The sequence below is a fragment of the Thunnus maccoyii genome, chromosome 20 (assembly GCF_910596095.1).
Source record: "Thunnus maccoyii chromosome 20, fThuMac1.1, whole genome shotgun sequence".
Taxonomy (NCBI): Eukaryota; Metazoa; Chordata; class Actinopteri; order Scombriformes; family Scombridae; genus Thunnus; species Thunnus maccoyii.
The window spans coordinates 15,702,860-15,716,223 of record NC_056552.1 but is presented as its reverse complement, the minus strand read 5'-3'; the positions used below and the strand labels follow the sequence as shown (position 1 = coordinate 15,716,223).

General features: G+C 39.9%; 1 protein-coding gene across 1 annotated transcript; it reads right to left on the bottom strand.

The window, feature by feature from the left end:
• Positions 1-1,195: 1,195 nt before the first annotated feature.
• Positions 1,196-11,383, bottom strand: si:ch211-180a12.2. The gene is made up of 13 exons (XM_042398105.1): positions 11,332-11,383; positions 8,400-8,633; positions 7,974-8,267; positions 7,479-7,784; positions 7,014-7,124; positions 6,112-6,273; positions 4,338-4,568; positions 4,193-4,243; positions 3,829-4,083; positions 3,399-3,746; positions 2,994-3,266; positions 1,676-1,951; positions 1,196-1,417 (listed from the first exon to the last, which is right to left on the bottom strand). The coding sequence occupies exons 1-13, from the start codon at positions 11,381-11,383 to the stop codon at positions 1,389-1,391; spliced, it is 2,622 nt and encodes an 873-aa protein (XP_042254039.1). The 3' UTR covers positions 1,196-1,388.
• Between the last annotated feature and the right edge of the window lie 1,981 nt (positions 11,384-13,364).

Genomic DNA, 13,364 nt, shown 5'->3' with positions numbered 1-13,364 from the left:
AGGCAACCCCTTATAATTAAGTCTCTTAAATCTTTATTGGTCAGTTAAGACCCTTCTTTTAGATTTATTTATCCTTTATTTAGCCGGAAAGGTCCCATTGAGAGACAGTATCTCTGCCAGGGAGGCCTGGTCAAAAAGGCAGCAGAAAAAAAATAAAAAGGTTTTATATAGAAATACATATGAAGACAGCTAAAGTCATAAAAAAAAAAAAAACACAAAACGTATAGGGATCAGGAGCTAAAAACATTGTTCTGTAAAAACTGATTTTAAGATATTTTTAAACAAGTCAAGAGATGGTTAAGATTCCAGTAAAGATATCAAGTTAAGTGTGCCTTGCAGCTCATTCCAAGCTTGCAGGCCGTGAAAGGAAAAGGCAGATTTACCCGGCTCTGTTCGAGTGGTTGGGACCATGAGGAGGATTTTCTCTGATGATTTAGTGTTATAGCTACTGGAGTAATAGTTCAGTAAGCTGGATATGTACTGCGGTAGTTTAGATATGTTGCAAATTTTTGTATTCATGTAGAATCATAATTGTTGAACCTATAATTTTGGCTGAAATCATAATATTTACTACAAGATTATTGATACAAACTGTATCTCCATGACAGCCGATGAGTATGTATGGATTTTACAGCATCACTGTGTAATCATAGCATACGGTAGAAAGTACACTGCTTGAAATATGTATTAAAGTTGCAACACAAGCTAGGCCTACACAAATCTAATTTCTAATTTGTTTCTAATTTTCAACATTACATAGCCGTGTTAGACGTCCTGCACAGTAGAATTTAACTTCTAAACTAAACAACATCTTCATTGCTCAGTATAACCATGCAGCACCTTCTCTATGCAACACTATGAGGTGACGATCCTGTGGTCTGGGTGCAAAGAAAAAGAAACAAAAACAGAAGTATATTTCGAAATGAGAACTTATTTCAGATCCCGTGGTTGACCAGCAACACATATCTGTTTTGCACGCAACACTTAACAAAAGAGAAGTACACCTACATTAACTCCCCTTGACACAGTGACTCATTTTCATTTAAGACAAAGACAAAATCCAAAGAAACATCACTCCCAAAAAATGTATTTAGATTTTATTTTCAAATGCTGATCCACATAACTGGATTATTATTGTAAAACATCTTTATACAAAAATATGAACATTTGTCAAAATCAAGAGGTTGGAAGAAGAAGTAAGAATGACATTAAAACATGAGGTAATAAATAAAGAGCACAAATGTTGCATGCGAAACCACACTTGTTGATCACATAAAAGAGCCTAAAACATGACTATTACTTTATATTTACTATAAAGATATATATTAGATATATTAAATGAGATGTATTAAACAAAGAGACACGCACTCTGGCGGACGTCAGGGTTTTCATGTAGATGCAATTTCCTCATTGGGCTCTAAAAGAGAGGACAGAGGGTCAGTTTGAAGAACTTAACATGAAACTTCCTGTTTAGTGGCAGATTTACTTTATTCCTGCCCCACTGGTTATAAAAACCAATAAGACTGACTGTGTGCATTTTGTGCATGCAAAAAAGGCATTCAAGTTGCAGATGAGATGCTATATTCACTAAATTTATTTAGTGCCTAAAATCTTTGTCTCTGTTTGTATACAGGAGTGAGTTGTGGGTGTTGCTCATGGTGCTGCAGTGTCTTACCTGTCCAGGTTCGGTAAACAGGAAGCTTGAGTGCAGGGTGTGTGATCTCTACACACACTCTCAGACGTGTCCTCTCATTCTCTCTGCGACCTTTGGTCAAGTTGACACGGTTTATGTGCAGTGCACCCGAGTCTTCCTCCCGTTCCTCGTCACTGTCCTCGTACAAATCTGACTTTGTTTCCTCATCCCTGTCGATGTTGTTATTCTCTCCATCCACTTTTTCATCGATGTAATCTATTCCTTGAGTGTCGGGGTCTGTGACGGCAGCTTTTGTTTCTGTAACAAAACACCAAAAGAAAATGATAAGACATCACCTGTAATAGCACAGTGTTGTGAACAGAATAAAATCTAAAAGAAGTGTACGTTTTAAGACAGAGTAAGGAGGATTAATGTTATGTATACACTTTACAGAGCGTGATTTGAATTTGGCTTTCTGCTTATCATACCCCTCCTCTACGACAGACAGTATGCATTTGAAGTATTTCATATTTCATCGGTGAAGTCAGAGTGTGTCTGCAGGAGTGCAACACCAACACACCAAATTCAGTAATTTGCAGAAAGATGTTTCAGAAGGAAGTGGGATGACGATGTGAGTTGAGTTTCCACTTTCAGCACAAAGGATATTCCACATCTCTTAACAATTACAAATCAATCAATCAGTTTTGCACACCAGACAATTTCGGAAGACTGCTGGAGGAGAATGTAAATGAGTCCTCCACCCTCTTGAAAATTATGTAAAGGGGTACTTTGGCAATTCACTATTCCACCTACATAAAATTAAGAAACTCGCGAGGGACAGTTCATCAAAAGAACTGTAAAAACAGATGCAACAGAAGTTGAGAGATCTTGACTTTTAAGTCCCTATGGGTCAAATATTTCCTACACTTCCCATAGTGCAACAGGAACACCATGTTTCATTAGACTTTCCCTACCTGCAATACAAACTGGAGGCATGTCTTTTAAACACCATGCCCCCGGTTTATAATGTAGGCTTCACATTATAAATATACAGACTTCAAACCCAAGCCAAGATTTTTCTCAGAGTTTGACAGTATTTTGAGCAATTCTGTGTTTTATTGAGCAATTTTTGTTTTATTTCTTTTAAAAATTAAGATTTTCTGAAATAATATTCACCAGTATAGCAGAGGACTCCAGTTCATGTTAGACATTCTATGTATAGAAAAATCAGCATCATGTTTCAGTTTTTAGAGAGACAAGTGAAACAGGCAAGTGAAATAGAGGCTGACTGGAAAATGGGCCCTGAGCACTAACTGCCAATCTTTAAAAGCATACATATGAATATATTAATGACAGTTACTTATTGCATGTCCATTCTTCCGTTTCTCCAGCTGTTTGTCTGTCCGACTTGGTGGGCGTGTAGACCTCTCCAGGGCACACACACTTTTCAGCTCCCTCTGCCCATCGTCTCCTATCTCCTCCGTCTCATTGGACACCAGCGGTGAGAGGGTGGGTCCACCTGCTGCCCAGAGTAATTTAACCTTGGGGTGACCTCCCTTCAACAGGAGAGAGAACACACCCACTCCTTCGCTGCTCCAATACACCGAAATGGATGCAGGGATGGAGGGAGCAACTAAGAGAATGAAACACAGATACAAAGTATTAAGTATAAACTTGTAGGAACCTGTATGATTTTGTCTATCTATCTATCATCTAACACAGAAAGCTAGCTGTTAGCAGTAAAAGTGCCTACAATCATTCATACCAATATCAGCATTTCTCCAGTGTCTCTCAATAGGTTCTTGTAGGGAACAGTGCTCCACTCTACAAACAATCCCTCCTCCTCTCTCCTTTTTCTCCTGAATTGTTGGCCTCCTCATCAGAATGGCTGTAGCCCTGAAGAGTCTGGGATGTGTCTGCATGGGGCCCCACATCTCCCCTCCCTCGATCACCTCCTCCTCTCTGTCATCTCGCTCTCCCTCTCTCAGTTTCAGCCAGGTGACTGTTATGTCCGGAGGGTAGAAATCTGTGATTTCACATCCCAGGGTCAAAGCCTGATCTGGGGAGGAAGTGGAGCGGACAATCTCGGACACACACGGCCTCTTGATGAAGCCTATTTGGAATAAAGTGGAGAATTAATCACTTATTTCTCAGTATTAAATGGAATACTCATTCTTTCCCTTATTCTTTCTTACCTCTGGTCTCACATGTCACCGGCTGCTTCAGGGCGATGTGGTGGACACTGACCCACACTTTGGTGCCCCCCATTTCCAGTTCACTTCGGGGGAGCTTACACTGGCTGGAGGCTGAGAAGAAGCCCTCAGAATTTGGTCGTGGGGAGGACGAGGCCTGGGAAGCCACAGGGCTCAGCTCACCTCCCTGGCAGAACCAGCGGAAGGTGATGACGTCCGGGTGGAACTGGGACGCCTGGACAGTCAGACTGATGACATCTGGAGGACAGAAATTGCAAGGATGCGGCTTTTTATAGCCAGATATGTTCAGATCTGTATGTCTGGGAATCTAGTATATTTTGTTTTGGGGGTTTTTTGTTAACCTTACCAGGGTCATTTGGTGTCTCTGCCAGCTGAATTTCTGATACCTCTGGAGCAGCTGAGAGAGAAAATATACAAATATGTCTCTTGCAGAATTTGTTAAAATCATAGAATGATAGAGGCAACGCGAATAACACAAAATCTTTTCTTACACAGAATTGTAAACTTCTCAGAGACCCTCTCAACCACAATCTTCTCCTTGCCTGCGTAGGACACCTGACACTTGAAAACAGCCCCCTTGTGGATTGAAATCTGGGGGATGAAGGTGAGCGAGGAGATCAGCTGTTGAGTGCCACTTCCGGAGGAGTGCAGTGGCCCCTCAGTGTGCAGCTTGTAGTAACCCATCTGTGCTCTGGAGGGCAGGAGAGGACCTTTCTCTGATACTGGGGAGGTGAGGGTTAGACCGTAGGGCAGATGGATGGTAGTTAAGGGGTTATAGAGGCAGTTAAAGTTAGCTTTGGAGGTTCCTTTGTAAGGTATTTGTAAGGTTGTAAATTGTTAGCAGAATTAAAGTGTATAAGAGAAAACACAATACACTTTAGGAGTAGCTGCAATACAAATAAAAAACATTCAATGTACCCATCATTCATTTCACTGTATTCTTATAAAATAAATTCTAACACATTTTATTTCCTAGCCCCTGTATTTATTAATCATTTAAATCCAGTTTCCCCCTTTTATTCCCTTAAGTAGCTTTAATGGAATCGTTTTTGGAAATACACTTATTCGCGCTCTTGCTGAGAGTTCTCTATGGAGAATGTGCAACTCTAAAGCTCACATTTAACACAATATTTCTCATTTGTGTAAAGGATAACTTCACAAATTTTCAGCTCTGTCTTAAAACAACAGTCTGGTGTCCAAATGAACATTGACACATTTTTTCTTGCTGTAATCATTCCTCCTGTTCATGCTGACCATTAGAAGATCCCTTCACAATGCACTTACAATGTAAGTGATGGGGGACAAAATCCACAAGCCTCCCTCTGTGCAAAAACTTATTAAAAGTTTATTTGAAGCTAATATGACGCTTCAGTCATCCATATTAGTCAAATCAAGTGGACATCTTTCAAGGTTACAATCTTCTTAGTGCCAAATTCCCACTTTTTGTTACAACCTTTCCATCACAGCTCAACAGGAAAACACTGTCCATCGAGACACAAGACTGCAACTGTAGAAGATATCCATTTGTTTTGATTAACTCAGACAGCTGAAGCTTCATATTATCTTCAGATCAACTTTTAAATATATATTTTTGCACAAAACGTTGACCGTGGATTTTGTCCCTCCATCATTTACATGGTAAGCACATTTGGAGGGAATCTTTTAATGGTCAGTATGAACAGGAGGGATGATTACAGCAACAAAACCTGTTTCCGTGTTCATTTGAGCACCTGACTGTTGTTTTAAGACAGATTTGAAAAACTGTGAACCTATCCTTTAGATTGTACAAACACCGAAAGGTAAAAATGAAAAAGTCGTGGTTTTATGAGGGGTTGTGCGCCGCACTTTCATTTCTTGATTGGGACTGGTAACTTTACAGTCATGGGCAGAGTTTGTCTAGCTGTTTCCCCCTGTTTCCAGTCTTTGTGCTAAGCCAAACTCCTCAAACAGGCTGCTGGCTCTGACTACATACTTACAATTCAGACATGAGAGTGGTACCAGTCTTCTCATCTAACAAGCAAGAAATCAGAACCAAACAGAACCAAAACAGCTTTGTTCTAAATGTCTTGTGCATCATTTGATACACGTTTCCTCTAAGTTCAGCCTGAAACATCTGTTAACTGTGACGATCTCCAATAAAATTTTATGTTCTGTGAGTTTGAACATTGTTTGGCGTGAGTTTGTAATGACTGAACCAGGTCAGTGAGGTTAAATAATTATTCACCAGTAACGTCTAGTTATCTGGATGTGTATAGGATCTCCTACCTGTGAGTGAGGTGTCGGAGATAGGGGTGTCATTGAGGAACCATGCAGTCTGGACTCGGTCCACCCTCCTGCCTTCAATGCTCACTGTCACCCTGCCCTTTTGACCGACAATCACATGTGGAGGGAGGATGATTCCTGACACACTGAGAGATTTCTGTTTCTCTGAGTGAGGAGACAAAGAGTGGAGATAAAGAAAATAAAAGAGTCAGTGGGAGGAAAGAGGGGCAGCTATTGTGCAATAAATAAAAGGTTTGGTACATTGTTTTGAGATCAATTGAGAAATCCAATCCAAAGCACAAATTCCTCATAACCTGCTCTGAAACCCATTGTGTATAACTCTGTGTGTTTACAGTTTAGTGAACTTAATATGGTAGTATATGGAAAATGTGATGTACCAGTTAAGAGCAGAAGTACCTCAAAAAAGGAGGCATTGTTGCGGTTTCAAGCTTTTGGCTTTACTTTACGCCGTCAAAGTAAAACCTGAGCTTGAAACTGCAATAATGCCTCTGTCTTTTTTTGGAATTACTTATATTTCTTTAAATATCAGTGGATCTCCTGGCATATACCAGTGGGGATCAACGCGGGGATCAGGGGTCAGCGTGGAGTCCAAAGTTGAATCAGAGGTGACACAAGATGATTAAGAAAGGTCAAAATCTCTCACACAAAATTACAGTATATTTATTATATTATATATGTTGTATTTTCTTGCTTCTCTCTCATTTTGTTTCTTGTGAAATATTGGATACTTTTTCATTTTTAGGCTTCCAAAAAGCCGAATTAAACAATCAAAGACGGAAACATCTCTAAGGACATACCCTGTGATCAAGGGTCACAAGGGTCACAAGCCGAAAATGCTAGAAACTGTACCACTGCCTTAATTTGCACAGCAGGTTCTAACTCACCATCCCTTCTCCTCCAAGAGAAGCCGAAGCAGAGGAGGAAGACGAGCACCAGAGAAATACACATCATAGCCACAGATGCTTTGGCTGATTTCGTCAACACTGGAGCCTCATCTGTGGGAGAACAGACCGAGACAAGACACATAAGCAGGAGTCCTAGACTTGACTACAAGGTATTTACAATAAAAGACTGTTGTGACAAGATGAACAAGTTGCAAACAATTGTGCAACTGCCTGCAAAAGTAGGACAGCAGTAGATGGTCATTAGGCACTTTTTGTCAGACTGTTCCAGACCAGCATCTGATTTTACTGACTTATCCATCAAACTGTCATTCAAAAACCAAAAGTGTTTGCATGTCTCAGATGGATATGATCTTGTGAATTGTACCAAGAAAAATGTCTCTGCTAATGAGAATGTCACAAATCCTGTCTTATGGGTCGTGTCAAATCATCATATTAAAATCTCACCTCGGGGAACCATTTCATTCAGGTACATTGAGCTACGAGCTGGCTGCTTCACCCCAGGTTGGTTTACTGCACACTCCACCTTCCCACCTTGCTCCCTCTGCTCAGGAGTCAAAGTATAATAGCGTCTGGTTCTGTAGGTCCCATCAGGGTTCTGCTCAGTGCCGGGAGGTTCGGGGAGGACCGTGCCGTTTTGAAACCAGGACACAGACACCTCCTCTGGGTAGAAACTTTCCACGTCACAGTAAAGTGTGAGAGGAATGTTGTTGGAGGACGAGGGCACGGTAGAGAGTTTAACAGAAGGGAGATCTGAAGAGAGACGGGGAAACAATAATTAAATCTTGTGTCATAGCTTCATTAATTAAATGTGTACCATAGTGATTATCTGAAGTGCCCCTTCTAGGTCTGCAATTGAAGAAAAATGCAGGGTATGTGACTCATAACAGATGATGATTTCTGTGCACAGAAAATGATGTAATGTGTCTTTGTGTCACTCACAGGTGATATTGACTTGAAACTCCAGCTCTTGATAGCTGCCACTGTGCAACACTTTGCAGCCAAAGGTCACATTCTGATCCTCACGGGAAGGGTAGAAAGTCAGGTTGCCCACAGCCCTGTAGTACCCAATTGCAGTCTGTTCACCGTCTACCTGGTAGGCAGGGTTAATCACTTGTCCATCTCTGGTCCAGGAGAAAGAGACAGGAGGAGGGTAGAAACCATCTGCATGGCACTCAAGCTGGCTCTCTGTCTCTAACACCACCCACTGCTCAGGGATTGAGAGAGTTGGGGAAGCTAAAGAGGGAGAGAAGCAGGAAAATGGAGGGAAAAAGAGAGAGAGAGAGATAAAAAGCCAGCTTTGTGCCCGTTTTAGGTTCAGCTGAGTACTTAGAGCTCAAATCAAATCACAACTGAGCAAAGACATACCAAGGATACTAAATGTAACATTGCTGGAGTGTAGTGTTGTGGAGTTCTCGCTGACTGTGCATTCATACACTCCCTGCAGGCTTAGACTGGCTCTGAGGATGGTCAGTGAAAAGTCCCCATTGACGAAATCACTGGTGTTCCAGCTGAAGCCCTCCTTTATTCGGGTCACTGCTTTTCTGAATGAGGCAATGTCAGAGCCGTTGCTTATCCAGCTGACTTCGATGAGAGACTTGTCTATTTCAGAGGGAGGTAATGTCACATTGCAGGAGAGGGTCGCATTTGTATTTGGGCTGGCATGTATTTCAGTTGGAGACACTGTAAGCAGAGAAAGAAAGTTGTAGATGGAGAAGAAATAAATAGCTTTTACTGAAAAGTAGTCATTGACACTCCGTGAACACAGGCACGTTGGTAAGATTATAGTGACGAGATTGTGTGAACTTTTGGTGAAATGTTCCTTTAATATTAGATGTCCTCTCAGTACAAAGGACGGCTTAAATAGTTTTGCTTTTTTTACAAATATCATAAGCTGAGTCAAGCTAACATGTAGTTTAAGCCATCTATAACATTGTGAGGCTCTTTTGAAACATTTTCTCCTCATGAAAGAAGAAATAACACAATCTCTCTCAAATTTAAATTTGAATTCATGAGAAATGAAACCCCACTTTGCTCAAAACAGGAACTCTCATGGCAGGAACACTCAGGACCAGTAGCTAATGGTAGCTAATGTTAGCTATTGTGAGGTAGATGTTGCTGTTTAACTCTCATAATGTCAGTTTGTCACTACACATTACATGTAGCCTAGTCATGTGACCCATAGTTAATATGAAAATATTGATTAGAGCAGCTTTAAGTTTCCTTGTAAGCCTTCCAAGTGAGCCAGTCCGCATAATACCAGAGCTGACTGCATGCAGGTCTAATCGCACAACATCAGTGTCAAACCACACTAATGCAGTTGTGGTTGAATTGGCACAAAACCCTTTAAGCCAGGTTCAGAAATGTAGTGGAAAGCCAATCACATATGTGTGTATTGTTTAAATGTCCACACACGTGTGTGTACTCTCAAAACCTCATATATAGCATTATGTAGCACTTGTCAAACAATATCATCTTGTGAAAGATGAAATGACTCAATCTTCCTCAAATTAAAATGTCAAAAATTCATGAGAAATGAAACCCAGCTTTGCGCAAAACATTAACAGCATACAGGGGTTTCGGTGGTTCAGCCTTACTTGGTCTGATATGAGCAGAAGCTAATGGCTGTAACTGACATTACTGAGTCACTTTGCTAACTGTGTCTCTGCTTTAGCTACTGTTACACTGTAACAGATCACAAATAAATATATCACTGGTTTTTATCAGAAAAGTAAAACAAGAAGTAAACACAACATGCCGATTTGTGATGTAATTTCCACTTGTAGCCACAGGGGATGCTGTTTAGAACAAAACATTACAGAAACAAACTACAATACAACTGCAATAACAAATATCTGTATCAGTGTGGGCAAATAGTATTGTTTAAATGGGCATGTCATAAACCTGAATAAAGAGTGATGTTGGAATTTTGAGACAGAGCCTTTGAGTTTCATGAAATTTTCCACCTCACATTCTTTCTTTTCACCCCTAATCGTAAATCAATAACCTCAGTCTACCTCCTTGAATCAGAGTAAATATGAAGCCTTTCAGTCAGGTCTGTCCGCCAATCAGATTAATTAGTAACTAGTACAATAAATACTTCTCGGCAGGTATAAGGCCAAGCAATGGAAAACTTTCTTCATCAAGTGTTTATCGTGTTGCACCTATTGTTATGAGTGATAGATGGGCCGATCATAGCAGGTTGACAGGAAGGAAAACAATGAGAGACATGACTAATGCTCTACTTTGGGGGGTGGTTGTCTAGTTTCGACTGTAAAGGTATAAATAATCCAAAAGAGGAAACAATTTTTTTTTCAAATTCACACTGTGGTCCAAGCTGATCGAGATGGTGATTAATATAAAGTATTTAAAGCATTCAGAACATTTGAGTCCAAATTATTTAAAAGTGAAAGAATGATATGACTGAATATACTTTTCACAGGTGGTGAAATTGTAATTATCGTTATCTAATGTACACAGTATAAGTAAAGTAAAGTGTATAGAGAAGAGTGTCAACTTAACAACATTAACAATGACTTCACTCCTAAACAGTTACTCAAAGTGATCTAAACAATTGCTTTGGTAATTATTCTTAGTACATGTGAGTATTAGTTTGCACTCGAGGTTTGACGACATGAATAAAATCTTTATCACTGTATATGTAGCCTAATAAATTTACATTTCAAAATCATGTGCCATATGTCATCATATATTTTGAGATAAAGTACATTCTTTAGAGATTCAATTGAGAGACATTTTGCATAATAACCTGACTGGAATATGTAGTCTTGGTTGAATCAATACCTGACATATTAAGACACTTCATTATGCAAAAATCTTATAAATCCAATACTGGCATTAAGCAGGCCTGTTCACTGATTTGCCTCATTGCTCACAATGTCAATATAAATGGTATAGCGAAATCTCCAACATCTCACAGTATGCATTATCATGTTGGCCAAGCATATCACACTGTGTACATTATGTTGCAATACCTGCTCACTGGTCCTTATATACACTCTGAAGGTCAGGTGCATGTTGTTACTGACATGTCTTAATATGATCACTTTCACAATTCTTTTAACTCCTACCCAGTACTCCAGTATGAGATCAACACAAACTAATGATTTGCAATGTTACCTAAAACATCCTTCTTTCAAAATCAATCTGAGATAGCTCTGCATCAATATTTGCAATTTCACCTGTTCAGCTCAAACTTGTGCCAAACTGGTCATTAGGTGAAGAAACAGCAAATTCAGCCTTTGTAGCTGGCCTGTAAGCGTAATGACACAATACTCACCATGCTTTATGAGAGTCAGGAGGACGACATAGACGAGGACTTTACACCGCATGGCCAGGCTTGTCTTGAGACCAAGTTCTTATCATCAGGCCCTTTTGCTGTCTTATATAGAGCTATGAGGTGACAGTGGGCGGGTTTGTCCTGCCAGATGGGAAATAAGAAATATTGTCCCTGGGCCTCACAGGAGTGAAAGGAGGCCCTTGATATGTGTAAGTCCTCCTAAATAAGCGAGCCCTAGAGGACTGATAGAGCGAGAAATAGAGGAAAAGAAGAGGGAGATGTGTTAGGACACAAGTGCAGGAACCGGTCACTTAAAATTCAGATGGGCCTCCGGCCAGCGTTTTGGGGCTACTTTACATTGGTGCAGTGTTGCCATGAACAAACAGCGAGGGCAATCCTGCTGAGCTTATGTGGGCAAACACTCAGGCGAGACTACAAGTCTTTTCTATGTGGGGAAAAGTTAGTGTGGTGTTGCATTTTGGAGTGAAAGAGGATAAAATCAAGAGAATGTTTTTTTTTTTTTATTCCCCCTCTGAACAGGCCCACTATCTCTCAGTCAGCTCCTGCTATGATCGTCCCTCTGATTGAAGTTAATGTTTAGCCAGAACAAGTGCTTGATGTTTCAAGTAAAAGGTATTTTGTCCGTATCAACCCCCTCTGAATATTCATTAACTCGATTGGCTGATTGTTTGACTTCGCACTTTAATTAGTCTTAACACACATCAAATTCAGTTCTTGTTTGGGGATCACACAGGGTATCTGTGTCACTGACAGTCATTTGTCGGAGTTGAAGTGTCGTATCTGACAGTTTTCCTTTAACTTGTTCCCTCTCTGCTATGCTTTGCTTTAGGTAGAAACAAAGGTGAGGCTTAAAAGGGGTTAAAAGAAGTGATTTATGTGTTCCATTTCCCTGTTTGTGTTTGGTACTTTGTGTTCACACACAGCTCTTACCGATTCAATGCCTTGTTTTCTCTTCTTTCTTTTTCTGACACTCTTGTTCCTTTCATCAGGGTGAAAGATTGAGTGCACCTCCGGAGGGTCAGAGAAGAGGAGGGACATGAGGGATTGATGTTGTGAAGATCTTTTCATGACCTTGGTGCCTTGACTCAATATGTATAATCATGGCATCAATGTCAAAATGCCAATATATATCTGAGTTGAGAGGAAGTGGTTAAACAAACTGATTCTGTTCACTGATTACGTCCTTAAAGTCTGAAATTCACTTTGACCTACATCTTATTGTCATGTTTCAATTAAAATTTATGTAAAGAAGTAATGAGACTAACAGGGTTGGGCATCTGCAGCAAGGAGTATCATTGTATGGTTTGAATGTAACTTAAACAACTTAACTTCAGCTGAAGGATTCGATTGCTCCATCACAAGTAAATCTGAAATGTCACTCAAAAAGGCAGCTTTCATTTGTCTCTCAAAAAGAAATTTACAGCTTACATTGATGAATTAGAATAATGTAATAATAATTGTGCTTCCTGGGAGTTTCACTTTATGTATGGGCACACTTCTAAAAGAAATATCAAGACTTTAGAGGTCCACTACTTAAAAAAAAAACATACTCATATGTTTTAAAACACTTAAATCTCAAAAACCTTTTCTTAACAGTTGGGCTGATACAGTTTCCAAGCTATACTATTTACTTCACTTTAACCATTTCAATAATTACACTCAAATTAAGAAAAATAATCTGAAATTTGATATGAACAGGAAGCAATAGTATTGGGGAGTGCTTTGGGTTGAATGTCACAAAAAACAGTTGTTGAAAGCTGTATTGATTTACAAAGTTGTGTACATACATTTACAATATACATACAATATTTGAGGAATGTGTTTCCCTTAAAGATGTGTAACAGAGAGAGGTGGATGCTGGTTGTTGGTTTGTTTACCAGGTATTTCAGGTTAGCAGCCAATGCAGTTATGATGACGCCAACAAGAGGAGTAGAGCAGGTATTACTCATGTTGAATGTCACATTGTGGTGACTTGCCTCACTTTTGGGGACAAAAAGCAAGTTCCCATAATG

Excerpts from the sequence above, each read along its gene's own strand:
- si:ch211-180a12.2 (XM_042398105.1), bottom strand. The coding sequence starts at position 11,383 with ATGCGGTGTAAAGTCCTCGTCTATGTCGTCCTCCTGACTCTCATAAAG. Across the intron at positions 4,084-4,192 it reads AGAGACACCAAATGACCCTG|ATGTCATCAGTCTGACTGTC; the intron begins GTAAGGTTAACA and ends TCTGTCCTCCAG. Across the intron at positions 1,418-1,675 it reads TGTTTACCGAACCTGGACAG|AGCCCAATGAGGAAATTGCA; the intron begins GTAAGACACTGC and ends CCTCTCTTTTAG.